General features: G+C 37.1%; 1 protein-coding gene across 4 annotated transcripts in view; it reads right to left on the bottom strand.

Moving 5' to 3' along the window:
- Positions 1 to 225: 225 nt before the first annotated feature.
- Positions 226 to 20,739, bottom strand: part of Ack-like (activated Cdc42 kinase-like) — a 187,766-nt gene continuing 167,252 nt past the window's right edge. For all 4 annotated transcript variants that reach the window (XM_083144507.1, XM_083144510.1, XM_083144509.1 and 1 more), the window contains 3 exons: positions 20,573 to 20,714; positions 13,616 to 13,856; positions 226 to 11,053 (listed from right to left, as the gene is read on the bottom strand). In XM_083144507.1, coding sequence (XP_083000633.1) covers positions 10,841 to 11,053; positions 13,616 to 13,856; positions 20,573 to 20,714 — 596 coding nt within the window. In that variant the 3' untranslated portion in view covers positions 226 to 10,840. The remainder of the gene's footprint in view (positions 11,054 to 13,615; positions 13,857 to 20,572; positions 20,715 to 20,739) is intronic.

Below are 20,739 nucleotides of genomic sequence, written 5' to 3'. Positions count from 1 at the left end.
ACAAAAACCAGGCATGTAGCAACACAGCTTTTTCCCCCTTGAAACTCCTGCAACTGCAGGCAAAAAGTCCAAGTTTCCTGAAGTTCTTTCTTTGGTCGTTCAGGCTTTAATTAATGTACTATCATTGAAAACATTTTTCAGCCAACAGTGGAGGGAGGGAGCAATATCACCTCATTCACAATACTCTCCATTAGCCAGTAATAAAACAAAAAATAGTCATGGTTTAAAAAATCATTTATTATCATGCTATATAGCCACGATAACATTCACATATGCCCATAGATATATGCCAGTGTGCACATTTCTATATACAAATTCAAATAATAATAATAATAATAAAATTAATTTGTGTATAAAAAATCTACATTGTTGGTACAAAAGAACATTTAATACAAAATCATTTGGATTCATAATCCACAAGAAAACCAACATCTAATGATCGTTAAACTTTATGTTTGTGACAAGAATGCAACATTTTTGAACAGTAGGATACAATTATTTGAAGTAAAAGGATATCCCAAAAATTATATAACTAATGTAGTAAATGTACACATATTGTTTATTGATCCTTGATAACTTACATAGAAAAATGAACTTTAAATTCACACACACATAGTAGTCATTCACTCAAATTACTGCATGCATAAAATTGCCTAATGTATTATACATAGCCAAACAATACCTTCTAAGAGTGAGCCAGCACACATGAACTTGGTATAAAAATCTTAAAAATTTCAAGAAAATGTAGAAACATGCACTTACATTATCTATTCAATTTCACTGGCCTCTGCCAATATTCAGATAGAAAAATTATGGAAAATGTTTCACGTTATATAAATCTTAGGTTGCAAAGCATCCTGCACCATGGCTGTGCAGTTTAAGGCACAAGCTTTGGGCTCCGGGTACAGGATGTGTGCAGGTTAGTCTCCTGGGGGAAGAATAACAGCTTCTCTCCCGAGATTTCGGCCAGCGTATGGGACCAGTGGCTATCCACCATCATGAGTAAATTGGGGAGCTACAAATGAGTAGCGTAACATGATCATGGAAACATAAGACGACGACTGGGGGTTTGTCGTGCCGACCAAACATTATCCAATAACCGGTTGGATGATCTCGCACCTCTGGTGGGAGCGAGGCCAGCAGTCGGTAGGCTAGCACCGACCCTCATGAGCTGATACAGCACAGGTTATTGTTCTATAATGGTTTTACAACAGAAATGTACTCAAATACTGATTGGTCAATTACTAGCATGCTTACAATAGCACGATAGTGAAAACGTCCATCTTGAAATCTTAATAATCACAGATGGTTAAACACTCAATGGCAGTATATCTGCGAAACTGATTTTTCTGGAGTTCATTGCCACCATCGTTTTTGGAACTTGTTGCACTATTGTTTAGCGAGCTTTGTCGAGTTTAGGCTCTGTCCGAAAGTAACAAAGTACAGACTTGAAGTATGGTCTTGGCAGAAGTGACGTCACCTAGTACAGTTCGAAAGCACCAAGAACAGAAGTACGCAAGTGCACAGCTTGCAGTACAGATGGTTGGTGACGAGGTCATGTGGTTTCCACACTCGTTGTTCATTTGTTTAAAATCACGGAGGTAGAAAGCCACCGACACATGTAGATATACATTATGGCCAGCATGTTGTTGGTTATAGTTCTTCTAATGTGTGGAAATGTACGAGTACGAACATTTGAAAATGCTATGTGATTTCTATGGTGAAAAATAAGTGTTTAAAATGCGAGGAAAACAACGAGTACTCAGTTTTATCTACTGATCATATTTGGCGCTGCAGTCGAAGTGCAATTCGAAAGACAACCCTTCCAGTCCACGACTTGAAGACCCCACTCCAAGACCATACTCAGAGGATGCTCGCTTCAAGTACGGTCTTGCACCTTTCGGACACGGCCTTAGTTTTGTGGACCTCTGCTAAGTGCACAGTTGTCACTTGCAGCATCATCCACTGGTCCTTCAAGCCAGCTGCTGTAGTAGAGGAATCCAGATGTGGTGTCCACTGCTAAATGTTTAATTCATGTTGGGGAGTGCAATGTCCATCAGAAACCAGAAAAATCAGTTTTGTGGATAAGCAAACACTTCCTTTTAATGTAGCAATTTGCTATCATGACTTTCAATCCCCGAAACATGAATCTGAGAGTTATGAAACCTGAACTTTTTTATTGCCTTTGCTGTTAATAAAGATGGTAAGGTAAAGGTCAAATTCCCCGTGCACTTTGCACCATGCCATGAGGGGGTAGGGGCTCACACATTCTATCAATCTCTGGCAATTTGGAGGTGATGTGATCAGCACCATGCTCCTGCCACCAGAGTTGGCCCTCCGTACCCATTCAATTGAGGCTGGGTGAGCCTCAGAGCTGCTTTATGAGGGGGCAGGGCTGGGAAAATTCCTACCTTAGATCACCCAGCCTGGGAATTGAAGCAAGGTTTCCCGCATGGTAGTCGACACACCCTACCGTGGCTCATGGATTATAAAATGGGGGAGAGAAAAACTTGCAAGGAAAGATAGTGACGGTACAGATTATAATAATTATGGAAGAGGTGATACCATAATACTTTAAACTGCAGTAATGCAATCCCATATCAAAAGGTAGAAAACGGCAGCAATGGAACTTGACATGAATGTGCTACCGAATGGAAAGCTACCTGCCAGGTTCTGGCCGTCAGAGCATTGTTGCATGATTGAGTTTAGAGTAGACAGTAAAATATTATTACTGATTCTAATACCAGAACACTACAGACAATGAAGTTTGTTCAGAGAAGTTTCGAATGTTTACAATATATGAATTTCATTACAACTATACCATATAATATAATGGTAAAGCTAGAAAAACATAAAGTTGTCTGCACACTTGCACCATGCCATGAAGGAACGTAGGGGGATGATGATGTAGGGTTCCACAAATTCTTGATCTTAACCGTTTCTTTAGGTGATCAGCACCACACTCTGGTCACTTTTACCACCCAAGTACTATTTATTTGACTGGGTGAACCCCACAGTCAGTATGCACAGACAAAGCTGGAAAAATTCCAACCTTACATCAGCAACCTCAGGAATCAAACCTGAGTATCTGACATGAGAGTCAGATGCCATATCGACTAGATCATATTCTATCAGTTTCTGGTGTTATGATATTTGGTTCCATCTTCCCTTCCTCCATCTGCTCCTGTAGCCTGTCTAACTAGCCAATAACAAAATAACATCACGTTATAGTCTTAAGCAGTGCTTCTCAAATTTTTCAAACTGCAGAGCCCTTTTCACTCGGAGGACATGAAGAACCACTTTTTGTCTATGCCCGTCAGAGCAAAATTGTATTCTAACAGCCAATGAGAATTCTGGAATAATGTTTTGGAGAAGCATTCGTTTTAGCTAAAACCATTCATACACTTTTAGTGTTTCTGATGTTCTACGCATCTAGTAAAAAAAAATTATTATTTCATCATATGGTATCAAAGAAAATGCTCTTACAACTGCATGATAAGTATTCGTAAGAAAAGTGACTTAATTACCGTCCTCAATGTGACGAGTGTACTTGTTTCTTCTCCTTACAAAGTTCTTTCACATTCAGCTGTATGGAGGAAAGTTGCAGTCTCATGTCCGGCTCTGTGTTCAGACTTGTGATATGATTTTGTAGAAAGAAAGGTACATTGAAAAACCAGTTTTGGCAAGATACACACTGACAAAGGCAAGGAGTTTATTTCATAAGTGGCATCATTGCACTTCAAAAACACCATGGAAGTCTCACAGTTTCAGCAGCAATACAATCGGTTACGCTTTCATTTGCCTGCTGAGTTGTGACAGGCACTCAGGTTGCTTGAAACTAGTCACTGGGGCGACTTTGCCAAGTAAGGTGTGATGAGGGATTCTTCACGGAAAGCACCATGGGAGCACAATTTGAGAATCACTGCTCTAAAGGTACACGTACATCTTGGCGATGCATGCACAGCTTGCAATTTACAGGGCTACAGAATTTTGGTTGCATTCCATGTCTCCAAAAAAGCACTTTCTCAATTAAGATCTACAAAACAGTTATTGCTACAATCACACTACAATTTTAACATAAAAATCAGGTGGATAAAAGCAATAACTATACAATACATGATTCTGCAATAAACATATGCAAACTGAACATATAACAGAAACTATATTTTTCATATCAATTACATTCATGCATCAATGTCTTCTTTTGCCAAAATGTTTCCAATAGTATGTGCTTATACACAATTGAAAAATGTTAAAAGTCTAAAAGTTCCTTAGCAAAAAGGCATCAAATAATCTAAGGCACATTCTTTTAACCCAGTCATAGTTGTAATGCCAGGTCACAGGTTCAATACACCGTGGAGGCACATAGTGGTTCAGATCCCACTTTAAACTGTAGGTCCAGTCCCAATCAGCTTCTCTGTGCATAAAGTGGACTTAACAACAACTTTCAACCTAGCTGTTGATGCAAGCGGTGTTGCTAACCGAAGGTGGCACTTAGTTTTCCCAGTTGCTAACACGAGAAAAAATATATTGCTGATACTTACGACTGGAAATAATGCAATGAGCAAATCACTTAATACAATACAATGCATATTTATACAGCATCAGAAAGCCACTGAATTATGTACTGAATTCATTTCAATGTTTTGATTAAAAAAAGTTTCTGAAAATATTCCGGAAATTCTTCTTTTCTTTTTTTCTCTATGCCAAGTAATATGTGTCAAATACATATGAGAGCTGCTTTCAACACACAACATGGGTGTTTAGGTAGGAACTGAAAACATTCATACAATCATTGAAAAATCCCAGTGATTTTGGAACCAAATCTGGATCGCCAGCAACGTTGAAGGACAATATATATGGTACAAGTTACGAACATGTACAAATGAGTATGTTTCATTTCCTCTAACTGAAGCCAAACATGTTTTCGTGTTCTTTACTTATTGCATGAGTGAGCACAAGAGAAATGCACTTCCTACAGAAATTACTAATTATTTATAAAAGTTAGTTCTTTCAAACTTTAGAATTCAGTGGTAGCAAGAAATCAAGCAAACTAGGGCTGGCCCGGTAGCTCGGTTGAGCAGACCTTGGTTTGGGCCTGATGAAATTTGTATTTAGAATTTCTACTAACATATATTTAGAACTTTATTTTTGAGCTAACTACACTACTGATCCTATTCTTTGTCTGCCGTAAGAATGAAGTCATGGGCTTGAGACATGTCCTACTAATTATTCCAATGACAATAGTCGGGGAAATCTTGTGCACAGGAATGTGCGTGTGTATGATATAGCCATACAACTCAATGCACTTACTATATTGAAGTTGTGGGACCTTACTAGTTGTACAGGCACGACCATGAGAGCAGTCATGGATAAAATAACACAAAATGTAACACACAGAAAGGAATTATTTTTGGGACTTGTGTGGCTTTGTTTAAATTAACTTTGTTCTTACAGTTGATGGAGAATAACTAGTTCATTTACACTTTTACAGTATTTATTTAACATGTTCTATTATAATAAATAGTAATGGTAGGGCAAATATCAGGAGTAAAAAGCCTTTCCAATATATCCAGCACTGATACAGTATTAAAATGAACAAATTCTATACAAATCCAAACAGAAATAAATTCCATTTAGATTATAAAGATTTAGAAAAACCTGTCAGTTTTCCACAGTTCATGTTAGTTGCTGGATCACTCTTCAGTTATTTAAAAAATAAGAACACTTGCTGAGTTTCAACATACACAAAGATGCCAAGAGTTACTGCAACCTGTTTTGTAGATCCAGCTAATAGTGAAACCTAATGCTTTGAAATTTGCAAAGATTTTTGTATAAAAAGTGTAAATTCTTGCACTAATTTTTGCTAATCCTATTTTTTAATATTTTCCTGTATAACACATTCTTTGCAAGGCCACTGTGACAGATAGTATAGCAGTAATTCAATGTTTTTGGGTTCAAGCCTTGGTGGGACCAGATTATGGTGTCCAACGTTTCTCTTTAAATTGTAGGTCCAGTAACAACGCCTTGAATAACGTAGTGTGGAAAACGGCACTGTTCTGGGCTTTCTGGCTGGATCCACTCGAATATGATACCGCTAGAGGTGCTGGTGTCTGCACAGCTGCATGGCATTCGTCTGCTTATAATGGAAGTAAATGGAGTTTTCGCTGCAATGTCAGGTTCTTTTACATGAAGCATTTCTATGAATGTGATAATTGGTATGATATTTGGTACAGTGGTTGCGAATATATTAACGAACATTCTAGACAAGTCGACCACGTCCTGTTATCATTACTTTCATTAATAATACGGGACAAAATATACGCATGAAATGCTCTTGGTAACTACATTTTTGTGTATGAATTAGGTTCGTTATTATTATCATCGTCATCATTTGTTTTAAAGATATACACACTGAAGCATTTGTATTTTTGGTCCCTTTTCTTCCGCTTCAAACTAATCGCGGCGATGATGATAATTGTGATTGCATGAAACGACAAGGGGAACCCCACAAAACTTCCTTAGTGCCATTGACATGAGTGTAAGGAAACTTTCAGACACGAGATGTTCACACTGATGTGACTAGTGACACAGACAATTCCAGACTGTAAAATAGCATTCATTGCGCATGAGGGTCCAAACAGCAAACGACACATTCATATGCCGTATTCGCGTGCTACTTGTTACTTCGGTTCGAAAGCTCCTTAAAGGAAGGGTGCTCAGACCGAAGCGACGTGCCACAGGGGGAGTTCCCAACTAAGTGACAAGTGACATGGTGCCTTCAGTCTATCAGCAAGCGTTTGCTGCTAATTATGCGAACAGCAGATCTAGGCAACACGATAAACCGCACGTTACAACAACAGATCTACGCGACACGATAAGCCACACGTGTCGCTTCCGTGTCGCTCATACTGGGCCCTTTTCCCCAATAGCTTGCAACGTGTTGCCGTGATTTGTTGTTCGCACATGCACGATGCAATGAGTGTCTTGCTTTAGGGAGATTGCGCACCAAAGCGACATGTGACACTTATCGTTTGAGGATTTCACAAACAGAACGCTAGCCTGTGCTGCTTGTCATGCCACTAGGATGTGAAATGTTGCTCTTGATTGGCTCGTTTCCAAGTGGCATGTGTTGCATGTCGCTTCAGTATGAAAGTTGCCTTGGACAGAAGGACCCGTGTTGCTTTGGTGTGAAATCCCCACATCGTTTGTTGCGTGTCGCTTTGATCTAAAATCTTATTAAGGAAAAGGTGCAGTCAGAGCTTGTGTCCCTACAGTTTGAAAGGCTGCTTTGATTACCAATGGCTCGCTTCCAAGTGACAGTTGCGGTTTGTCGCCTCAGTATGAAATATCTCTCAGGGTACTATTTATATTCTAATAACATAGAAAAATAAACTCTAGTACACAATCCAACACCTGACATCTGGAATCACATTTGTGATGTTTCTTCTTGTGTTACGCATGCTATTTATTTATTAATTTTATTTTACTTTTCTTTCCAAATTAATGCCATTTCGTGACTGCAAATCACTCCACAAATATAACTGTTTCCATCAATTCACGTACCGCCTTTCAACACAAACAAATCTACAAAATATATTCCAAAAACTAACTAAGCTGCATTACTTTCATAAGAAAATTAGCAGCTGTGCTGATCGCACTGCCATCTATGTTGTCATCGTCTCGGGAACCAGTTTCTTGAGTCGTTTTCCACACTACGTTATTCAAGGCTCTGTAGTTCAGTCTTGAGTGGATGTGCAAAAATGTGAAAACTTTTGCATATCTTGCATTCTTAATTAATTTTTTTCTGCATTCTTCTGAAAAACACTTGAACACTACAGGCAGTGGAAATTCAAAATTTATTGCTATCAAGTAAGTAAAGGTAGGGGGATTCGATGGTTAACTGGTATCCTATTAGTACCGGCCAATATAGGAATATTGGGAAAACTATCAATAATTTTACCGATCCAATATATCAATAAATTGCCTGTAATTTAGTGTAACATTTTGATGATTTGTTATTACTTGTATTATCATTTTGTAAGTCTATATATGCAGTTTCTTTAACAAACTCATTATAGATACATACATTAATTAAGGAGATTAATCAACTATTCAGGTTTTTAAGGAAAATTTGCAATTTTATACTAGAACACTTGAATATCAAATATCATTATCGGCAAAAATTTCATATTGGTCCATTCCTATAAACACAGATTACTAGAAATTTTCTTCCAATATTTAACAATATTTTTGGCACATCGTGAATATAATTGAAGTTGAACATAGTAATTCCGGTATTTCCAATTTTCTGTATAAAACATTTTTCTTTCTATTGCAGATAATTTGTTATTTTTCTACTCTTGGGTTTTTGTGAGGATGACGAATCATGACAAACACAATGATACATCCTTGCGTAATTCTTGGTCACAATCTTGAACGTGAGACTTCGGACTTACATTGATCACTGCCAAGAGGTAAGCTGTATGAAACATTTATAGCATTGCAATTAGCTTTGCATAACATAGAAACTAACCAAACCCCATTGTCTACGTATCTATTAAAAAAAGGAAGCACATTCATTATGTCCTCTATGCAAGGTATTTTATATTCACATTTTGTTTACAATACACAGGACACAGTGCATAGAAAAATATACCAGTACTAGGTAATATAGAGAATTTGGCCTAATTCAGATATTGAACAAACTATTACATCTGCATAGATGAATATGTCAAACTGAAATTTCAGTCCACTTTGCATATTTGTCCTTCATCACACTTTACTTCTGAATCAATCAATAATGGAGATTGTTTTTGCCATGTGTCATATGTTATAGCCAGCTAAAAAAAGATGTACCCATACAATATTGTTTCATGAAATTTTGTTTTATAACACTTGAACAAGATATAATGGTCATAGTACACTCTTTATACTTACATAAAAAAAATTGAAAAGAAATTCTTGCAAAAAAAATGTATTTACAAATACTTCCATGAGTATGCAAAAGGCACAATGAGGCCACCACGAAGTGCATCAAAAATTGATCAATACAAAATCATATTTCTGTAAAAATGCCAAAAATGTCATGAAATCCAAGAAATTATGCACAAGTAAGGATCACAAGTTTTGATTACCAGAATCAAAAATTCAATTCTGCAGTTCTGCACTAAAAATTAAATTTTGTGCATCATTGCCACAAAGTACATATAAAAGTAAAATATTTATCTAAATATATATTTATAATTTGTTCAGAAATATACATAATCAAAGAATTCAATCCTGTTATGGGTCAATACATTTGTATATCTTTCAATGCAATCCCCAGACATAAATATTCTTTGCAGACAGACAGTAGTATGTCATAAATATAGAATAACAAAGGAAAAATTGTCAGGACCAGAGGTTGTTTGCAAAGTGAGTCCTCTTTGATACATCAATATATGTAAAAAATTTAATAACAACATAATCTTCAATGTCATAGATTCAAACAGTTCATTTATTACAGATCACACACACACACATGCATATTGTGTGTATATATATGCATATTATGTAATAATACACACGCTGGAGTTGAACCATGAAATAGTAAATGTCAATGCACAATGAGATAACTTGGATTTAAGTAAGGAAAAGAAATAAAGATCTTAAAGATCACATGTGATAATCAATATATATATAATCATAAACATAAGAACAAGAAAAATATGTTGAAAATTTGAGTTTGAGTTTCAGGTCACGCAATTACCCTTAATTATCATAAAAAGATGAATAAATAAATATACTACAAGAAAATAGCACATACAGTGAATACCATTAGTCATACTGATACATACTCAACAAAAATATATACACCTATAAAAATAACTTTAAAAGAATATACGTTTACAATTATGCAATGCAAATTTTTCTGAATTCCTTAATCAACAGTTTACGTAACATACTTTTGCCATACTTGTATGTTTGTTACCAATAACTAACAAGTTCCAAGAACTGGTATACTTCAAGTAAATTAGCATAGAAATTTTATATTATGGTTCCTATTATCATAAACAATCTGGCTAACGAGTTAAAACTGTAGCACAGATATACACTGGGATAGAATTGAGAAGTAACTTCAGTATGATTTTACTTTCTTTTGATGCACATTATATGCATATCATAATTTCACTTACATTGGCAAATATATTTTTTCATGTTGACTTTCTTTTAACAAAAGTTCCTGAAAAAAGAACACATGCATTCTTATTGCATTTTTAATTATATATAAGTCATGAGGCATGAAATGCATATTCCTTGTAATAGTATTATTAGGTATGCACAGCTTTAAATATGAGCAGTTTGACAATGCACAAACTATTAAATTATTACTACAATAGTGTACGAACTATGTACATTCCTGAAAGAATGTATTTTAGAAAATACATTGTGAAAAAAGTGACGAAAACAGGTTTCTGGAAACTTTCCTAGATGTTGGCTATGTACAACACAATTTTTATCACACACACACACACACACAAGTGTCTAATAGATACAGATGTTACCATATAAACAGTCGATGTTCATAAATACAAAAAGGTTACCAAAAATTGCATAGATTAATGTACACAGTACACACTTTAAATTATTACATATTAATATGTCATGATTTTTTTTTAAAAAAAAGCAGTAATTCTTATGCACTTGCTATGTTTCTAGGAATAGCACTAATACACACTTTTCTCCTCTAGAATCAAACACTTGTAAATTAGTTGCTAGGAACAAACCCCACATCCTCTGCAAGAACTCTGCCCTGTTTTGGTTTCTGAAGTTGCGACAGCACTTCTGACTGTTTCTTCTACACTTCCGTCGTGTCCCCGTCATCTTGGGCAGCTAGAACCCAGCCGGCAGCTCTGGCGACATCCCAGTTGCAGGCTGCTAAAGCCTCGCATGCCAGTTCCAAGTCGGGTTGCCTTGGACCGAGTAACGTTTGCAATCTGACCAGCTTGATTGCTCGATGAACATCCCAGTCTGCGACATTCAGTGCTGCCAGGCATGCTTCGTTTGATACCTGGAAATAATCATTTGCTCTCTAGCACCATTCTGATTGAATATCCATCACATGATACTAGGACAAAGCAGACAACTAAATATAGGGCAGGATTCACAAATTAAAATGAAAATATATGCCAATTAAAATTAGAGCTAAGCTGATACTACTTTGAACCGTTATCTATACCGATGCTAATCTAGCAGGGTTTTACTTCAAAATATTAGGGATTTGACAGATTAATCAAAGCTCTATCGGTGCATCCGTAAAATTACCAATAATTTTATGAATCCAATACATGTATAAATATCCTTAATAATAATAATCCATTGCGCAACAGCCCATGAAGGGCCTAGGCATACCTACCGACTGCCGATCTCCCTCCCACGCTTTCCTTCGTCACCTCTAAGCGTGGAGATCTTCAACCAGTATTGGAATAGTCGGGGGGTCAGCCCGACGTATCCCCAGCCGTTATAGTAGGTCTTCTCGACCGGATTACGCTCACTCACTCGGAGCTTCCCAATTTCCTCACGATGGTGGGTTGCCACCGGCCCTATACGTAGGCCGAATAAATTCCGACCAGAGCCGGATTCGAACCTACGCCGTCCCGCAGCGAACGATCTCAAGACGAGTGAACGCCTTAACCCGCTCGACTACGGAGGAGGACATAAATATCCTTACATATCTTATAATTAGTGTAATATCCTGCCACTTTGTTATAATTTTTATGGATAATCTCCATACCCTACTTTTATTTAAAAAAAAGTAAATATCTAAATATGCAGCTTCTTTTGCATTGCAGTAATTTCGTATTGGACCATCGCTACAAAATATACATAAGTTTACAGGCAGGTAAAAATACACTAAAAATGTGGAAAATAGGCATTCACTTTGAATATTGTGAAATGGAAGTCCTAAAATTAAAATTCTCACATCCAAAATTTAATACTTCCATAATGTTAATAGATGTAGTTTCATAATTTTTATTTAACGAAAACAGTATTATATATTCATGCATTATTTATTAATTTTAAAAACAAAGATTTAAAACCAGTTTCTAACTTTTAATAATAGAAACGTTTTATAGCGTATAACAACAATTGCTCAGCATTCGTGATGACAAGGCATTCACAAATAAAGAGTCTTGTTCAGGTTGGGATTCGAACATCGAATATTCGATATCGAGATTGTGGATTGACAGTTCAATGCACTCTGTCACTGGGAAGGCATGGAAGGATGAACCTAATATGACATCAAGGAAGGCGATTCCTCTTCATTCCCATGTTTATTGTATATTTATTATGAAGTTCTAATTGTATATGTATGTATTACAAAAAAAAGAAGAAGAAAAGGAAATGCCTACTTGTACTCCCTCAATCTGCCTGTTGGGAAGCCTAAACAAATATTACAAAAAGCACTCCTCACACTTCAAACTTTATTTTGTCCCTTTTAAAAAATGTTTTTGGCACTTATTGGCACAAATAAACAAAACAGACATTAACAGTGAAAATATGCAATTACAGGCACTATAGAATTTACATATAATGACCTTGTTACCCTGAATCCTACTTATGTACTAAAAGGATATGAATATTTTTCTAAATGCCTATTTTGATAAGCCTTCTTCATTAGCTATTGTGAAGCATTAGTAAAATCAGTAAGTGATAAAATCTTTTCACAAAGTAAAGCAACATTTGTGTTTTCGCTAAACTACTCCATCTCTCTGAAAAACAGCCTGCCAAGTGGCATTTTCTTGGGTGATGTGTAGCCCCATCTTCACCACTTACTGGTTTCCTACAATGAATACCAGGCCTGGATATCTGAATTTTGGTTCAGAATCCAGGTACCTGATTTTTCAATTCCTGATGCAGGTATCCAATTTTCGGTTCTTTATCTGAGTTCTCAAATTTTAGGTTCCACATCAAGGTACTCGGTTCTCACTGGATCTGGATTTCCAGAACCAGGTAACCTGGATAGAAGAAATATTTTGGCCTTCCTCACTTTCTACATCACTACTACTGTATTTCTTTCAAGTAGCAACCAAATGATGCTAATTCAACACTCCCACTAAAATTAAACAACAAACTGCTTGCACCAAAAGCATAAGTAGTAACATTTGGATATGCAGGGGCCCTATCTGTTTAGAAAAGACTTTTTAGTAGGGAAATATTAATAGATAGTCTATTGGAATCAGCTGATATAAACATATAGATATATTGGATTATGAGTACAATTACCGATGATTTTAATGATCCAAAAAAATCTATAAATATCTCACAATGTAGTACAATATTCTTGCGTTTTGTAGTAATTTTTTTGGATATAAACATTATGTAATCCGCAATCTGTACTTTTTAAAAGTAAATGTCTAAATATGCAGCTTCTTTTCCATTGCAGTCATCTAGTAGCATACATTTATTAAAGAGGTCAATGGTACATTCAAGTTCTTCAAGGACCATCTGGAATTTTATATCGGATGAGTAGATGGTTATCAGTACCGGTATTTTTTTTTATATTGCTACTTTATTGTTATTGGCCAAAATTTCATATCAGTCCATCCCTACATTTTAGTGACCAACTTACCTCTTTTCCAAGAACCTTCCCCATGATCCGAACCTCATCAGAATCAGCTCCCCGAGCTCTCCCCTGTGTCCGACGGGCATTGGGGCCATCGCAGGCAAATTCCAACAAATCCTCGCAGGATACGTGATCGCCGTTGCGGATCATGGGAGGAGGAGGGGGTCGGGGTGGTGACTCTTCCTCTGGGATATCATCCAAAGCTGCCAGCTCGGAAGCTATTTGATTTTCAAAGCTGTCATCTAAGCTACATGAAATACAAATGCACACAATGAGCACATAGCTTAAATTTATATAATATCCACTGAATACAAACACTTGATAAAAATTAACATTTTATAAAGACATTCTGCCACTTGCAATATCAGAAACTCAGATTTCATATTGCAAAAACAGGAGAAGACAAATTAATAAATTAATGGAGCGTTGTGCATTCACTCAAATTTTCCACATTTTTGCTAGAAGTCACAGGTAGTAAACCTAATTTTTTGTGAAGGATCAAAAATAAAAAAAAAGTGCAACTCATAACACCAAAATGTCTCATTCAAGTGGAATGTTTATACAGGGTGACCACTCTAGGACCATGATAACATTGAAGTATAATTCCCAGTTTTCAAGGTGAACTTTCCAAAAATTCACGGGTACAGCAGATATTTTCTCTATTTCAACCTGACGTATTACAAAATGCATCTACATGGGGGAACCCAAAAGAAACCGGAATCCTTCTCTGGTGGGCAGGACTGTTGTAGTACATGTTTCCGTGTCAGATGCCTTCTACATCAATCTGCCGACCAGCATCATCAAATAAAGTCGTAGTGCCACATTGTTCTGTTAAGCACCTCTCACTTCTCCATCGATTTTTGTGATGGCTGAAAAGTTTGAACAACGTTCAACTGTGAAATTCTGTTTTCTGTTAGGGAAAATGGCAGAGGAAACAGTTGTAATGCTTTACACAGTTTGCAAGGAAGCTGCTCTGGGGAAGACACAAGATTACAAGTGGTTTTCCTGCTTCAGGAATGGTGATTGTCACTTACAGACAAACCTCGTTTGGGGCAACATGTCAAGACAATGCTGATTCATTCCTCTGATGCAAACTGCATTGTTCACGCAGAATTCGTTCATAACTGTCAAACTGTTAACCAGGCGTTTTACCTACAAGTTCTGAAATGTTTGCATGATGCAATAAGATGAACACTCACAGAGTTGTGGCAAAGTGGAGGAGTGTTGGCTTCACCACGACAACATGCCAGCGCACAAAGCCTCGAGTGTGACACATTTATTAAATAAACAGCATGACCCAGCTTATCCACCTGCCATATTCACCCGATCTCGCTTCGTGCAACTTGTTTTTATTCCCCCGAATTAAACAGTCCTCAAAGGACAACGTGTGAAGAAAAAACGATGGAGGCATTAAATGGCATCACTTTGCAGTTTCAGGACTACTTGGAAAAGTGGAAAATACATTTAGACCGGTGCATTGCATCAAAATGGATAATACTTTGAAGGAGATTAAATTTGCAACACCTAAAAATAAATACACAATTTTTTATTACAAAATTCCAGTTTCTTTTGGTTCCCCCCCACATACAAACACAAGTCACAAATATTAAGGGTTACACCAATCTATGAAAAAATTGTTAATAGTATAAGAATTTCAAACTCAAATTTACCTAATCAATTTCAAGATATCTTATCTTGCAATAATCTTCCCTCTGTCAGATTAAATTGTTCTGCAAAGGACCAGAGACCTGCACAAGACCCGGAAAAAACCCGTCTGCGAGGAGGCGCGCCTACAAGAATATGCAACACGCACGTCAAGCCCAGGTGTTCGACATCGCACAAGCAAGCTTCACGTCACAGTTGTGCATAGGTATCGATGCCTGCCAGGTTTTTCTATTACCCGGGTCTTAAGAAGACCCGTGAGACTCGATGTACGTTCTTGCAAGAAGAAGCGAGCACTCCTTTCAGTGTTGCCAACGGCCATTATATTTCACTACGCACGGAAATATTTGAATTTCTGTTAGGCGCAGCGCAGGTGCCTTGAGGTTGTATAACCATTGGCGTAGCAGGGGGTGGGTGAAGTGGGCGACCAACCTGGGCCTTGCGCATGTAGGGGCCTCGCGTCCCATGAGATTGATACGAAAAACGTAATAAATGGAAGTGAGAAAGATAGAAAAGGCTAACTTTTGTGGGCAATAAAGTTAAAACATTTTTTATCTGGCTTTATATTCTAGTTTAACGTTATAATTTGAATGAATACGTCAAATCAGAGGCGGGCGGGAGCTCTAACCATAAGGGGCCATGGTTTGTGACATTTACATCCTACAAACTTTGAAATGAGGAAACAAAGAAGGACTCATTAAATAATATATAGGTTATATTTCAAGATTCTTACTTTGTATTTCTGATTTTTTTTAAAAAAAAAAGTTTAGCACATTTAAGGATATTTCAGTTGTCTTACTGCCTAAAGAACATCGGGACTGGACCTATAGTTTAAAGTGGGATCCGAACCACCATGTGCTTCCACCGAGTATCGAACCCGGTACCCCTTGATTACAAGGCGACGACACTACCACTGCACCATAGGGGAGGACCCCCCCAAAAAGTATAATGTAGAACCACCACCAGTCACACAAAGTTCCAAAATATTTACGATGGCACTTTTTGCGAGACTTGGTTCGTACTCCTTTACAGGTGACAGTGGCAGCAATTAGGGGCGGGACCGAGAGAGTGCAGTTGCCCCCCCCCCCCACTTTTTGCCACTTTTGCACCACGCTAACCTCATGTACCAAGGGAAATTAAACTGTCTTTGCCCCCCTACTTTTGCACGTTGGCCCCCTAGTTTTGGAACACAATCGCCGCCACTGGGTGTGAGTGATACAAATGTTTTCTATGAGGAAGAAATGTCAAATTGATAAAAGTGATGAACATTTTAAGTGTTCCTTGACCATTTTAGAATCTAAAAGTTGGCAACGGTGACTGCGTGACTCATGTATCTGGAGACGGTGCAAAACCGGAATGAGCGTTCGCTGAAGATAAGCGAGCTTCGTCTTGCAAGGCCTTCCAGTTACCCGTGGGCTTTCGATGCTTGACGGGTCAAAACTCAGGTATATAGTTTTACTCGCCCACCCGACCAGCCAGGCGGGCCTAGTAAGCGATTCTGGCCGCTGTGCAGCCCTCTGCAAAGGACACCAACAAAGTAAACGGACAGAGAATTCTGCTTTATTTTCAATGCAGCTTTCTTTTCTTTCCTTCATAAAAATAAAAGCTAAAGTGTGAAAAACTTGCCTCAATGCATTTATAAATATGTAAAAATTCAATGGGATCTGTGTTAATAAAAGTTGCAATATTCCACATGTATGAAGAAAAATTCATGCAGAATTCCCAGAGCCAATAATGAAGTGGTTAAGCTGTGATGCCCCAGATGTATGTTTTCAAACAAGACTTTCAACCTGCTTGCTCCTATCCTTTTGCATTGAAAATGTATCGGAAAGGGATAACTTTCGTTACTGTGACAGCAGTTAGCGATAGAAATAACGAGGTATATTGTACATCAGTGTAAAGGTTAGATTCTGGTGAATATATAGATATTTTAGTAGTTTCTTACAGATGAGGGATTAATCAAAAATAACAAGAAAATCGGGTATTTTTTAGGAAATGCATGAAAAATTGAAGCCCTTGGAACATTGGTGGTTTTAGTCCACATTAAAAATATATAAAGATATCTTACGTGGTGAAAACTGATCGTAGAAGGTTTTGTTACTGTGACAGTAGTTAGGAAACAAAATACTGATGTCTATCATATATGAGTGTAAATAATATCTCGATGTTTCTATACTAAATTGTTGATGTGTTTCCAATTTTCTTATGTTATTTCTTCACTAACCCCTTATCCATGAAGAATGAGTAAAATATTCAGGTATTCTCCAGAATCTAGTATTTACATTACTGTATGATACACACCATCTTTCTGTTTCCTAGCTGCTGTGGCTGTAATAAAAGCCACCCCTTCCCTGAAGCATAGGGACTTCGCCACATATAAGCTTGTTTGGAAACTTACATCCAGGACACTGGTTCTGGTGATGTCATGCTTAACCAGGCCATTCAAGCAGAATTTCTGGAATTCAAAGAATTCCCAGTGAGTAGCAACCCTGTTATACTATGTGTAGGACACATTTATCAGTGCTCTACTATCAGCCACGTATACACTTTGTGCACAGAGGCTAATCGGGACTGGACCTACAGTACTACAAAGTACTCCTTTGACATCTCCTATGCTGATTCTTAGTAGTTCAAAATTACTTTCAAAATATTTTTTAATTGGTACTATAACATACCAATTTAGGGTTTTGTTTTGAAATATTCATAATTTTACGTAGGATAATTACGTAGTAAAAAATCCATTTCTCTCTGCAATGCTGTCGCCAACATAATGAAAATTGTTTTTTTGCATAATTATCAGGATATTTAGGCTTCCCAAAATTGTTATGCTTCTTTTTGAGGATTGATTGACTGATATTTGTTGTTTAGTGTCGCTTATTCTGCTATTTTTGGCTAATCACAATGAACACACATACCCAGGCCAGGATTCGAATCCGAGACCTCTGGCATCATAGTGTGCTGTGCTAACCACTCCACCACAGAGGCCAGCTTTTTTGAGGGCTGAGCAAGATTTCTGAACTCTCGAAAAGTATGGTTGGTATCAGTGATAAAATTCTAGTGCTGATAGCCCTGGTGTCAGCCAATACCGATCATCCATCAACTTCGATATTGGCTCAGTCCTATTTGAAACATTCATATCTTTTAAATATACCAAATGACTGTAGTACAAATGCAAATCTTTGAGGGGCTCTCTACTTATATTATTTTGCATCTGCAAAAAAGTTATTATGCAAACCTTTAAGAAGGACATATTTCTACTCCTCCCAGAGCATTGGGATCTGCTGGGCCACTTTCACGCTATTGAGCTTTATGCAAAAGTTTGTATATATTTATACGCAACAAACTCCTAATTCATAAATAGACACACATTTTGTTGCACCTTTTCCCTTTCTTTTCTTTCATGTTTTGTTAAAAAATTGGACAGAAAAATAAATTATTTTCACTCTTCTTGAGCAGCTGCATAAAATCCTATTGTCTCATTTTGTAGAGCAGAACGAGAGGGTAACAGTTTCATACATCGGAGACACATTTCTTCATTTTTACAGAAGAAACTACTTACGGAAATGAGTTTCTCTAAGGTTTCCAATGTTAGTCGAGATATTTTCTTTCATCGTGGTATCTATTTGACCGGGAAATCATGTTAGTTTTTCCAAACCCACCTTCTTTTTTTTTACCAAGCTTGCCTAACCTAACCAAACCTAACCTAACCTTATCGGAATGGTTCGTGGGGCTATCCGTCAGCTACCCATGCATAATGTACAATTTGCACACGTGACGAACACGATAGTATGTATTTTTCAGTGAAGAAGGTTGGAAACACTGATATTCGAAAACAAAAGAGGCGATATCATTCGCAAAGTAAGCGATATCGCACCATTACGTGCGTTCGGTAGCACTTAGAAAAATGCTTTATTTTAGTAGGAAAAGTGTTTGTTTTCATGTAAAAAGCATAATGGCACCTTGAACTATGTTCGGCAATACACAATTGGTAAGTACGAACCATGCGAAACACAAAATATCCGATTTTAATGTGTCTCCGATCTATGAAACTGGTACCGAACGAGAGCTATAAAATGGTATAATATAATCATTGCAGTCCTAATAGTTCCCAAGCTAATGTAGCAAAACCCACGAGAGAAAACACTAACTTCAACAAAACACATTCGGCAGAACCGCGATTCTCTATGTCGTCCATGCACATTATATACAGAAGGTGCAGAAAAAGAGAGCATTGATTAAAGGCATTTTATCAGCACCTTTTCTTTATTTTGCACCTACGAGGTTAAGGATGTCGAATCAACCCTTCCTAATAGAAACATGTGTCATACATCGTTGGAAAGGGGATGAATGAAGGATTCCAGAAATGTAGGATTTATGGTGAGGAAACAATGGGAAGTGGAAAAAACCTAGTATTAAGTTTGTGGAACCTCCATTATAAATGAAACATAATGAGCCTAATTAACATGCAGATGTAAGGCTAGATGCCTAATTCGTTATTTTAGGCTTGTTCGAGTTTAGTTACCTTCGCAAAAATAATACATTTACAGTGTTTTTATGCTAAGAGAATCAAACCTAACGGACCTAACCTAACAACATCACAACACAAGGTTGTCCTTACTTTGTGTGATAAGGGAGACAAGTGAAGTCAGGGTCTCCCTTATAGCACAATGCTAGGACAACCTTGAACAATAAAACCGCCAAAAGACATATATTTCCCAAACAAATTGAAGAAAAACAATTGAAATTAACAAAAATAATTTACAGCTATTAAAAAATAGAAACTTCAATACCCAAAAATAAAATGAAAATCATAAATACAAATGAAAAAACGGAATAAAGAAAGTTGAATCCTAGTGGAAATTCGCATACATGTCCACATTTAAAACCAAAGTTCGACCTGGCAATGCTGTGTGTTTACAACATGGAAATACGATAAAGGAAAGCTCCTATGGTAAGTAATGTAAGAAAGTTTATATTATTTTACAGAGAACTTCTAATTGAAAAATGCACAGTGGCAAATCGAAACACGAATTGAGTACTACGAGTATTCAATTGAGTATTTTGACGGCAAAACTGTAAAACACAAGGGTCAATTGTGCAGTATAGCCCCTTTTTTAAAACATTTTCAGAACTTTTTTTTTTACCTTTCCCGACCAGAATTTTGCACCTTAAATCCTTTCCCTATTCATAAAATGCACATTACCTAGTTTCAAACACACAATACAGTGCAGAAGACATTACAATTATGAAGAAATCATGTACTCAAGTAGCTCCATTTTGATGTCTTTTACATAAACTTACCTACAAATCTTCATTGGTTGTGGAGACGTTGGTGACTGGCAAACATCAGATGAATCACTAAATTGTGCAGGAGACAGGGGTTCAGGACAGAATTCAACATTCAAGTAACTTGGATTAGGACCTGTAGACAAATCTCTAGAACCTGCAAAAAGTGGGGGGAAAAGTGC

Source organism: Lepisma saccharinum, chromosome 23 (genome assembly GCF_977018435.1).
Source record: "Lepisma saccharinum chromosome 23, izLepSacc3.1, whole genome shotgun sequence".
Lineage (NCBI taxonomy): Eukaryota > Metazoa > Arthropoda > Insecta > Zygentoma > Lepismatidae > Lepisma > Lepisma saccharinum.
This window is presented reverse-complemented; position numbering and strand designations above follow the sequence as displayed.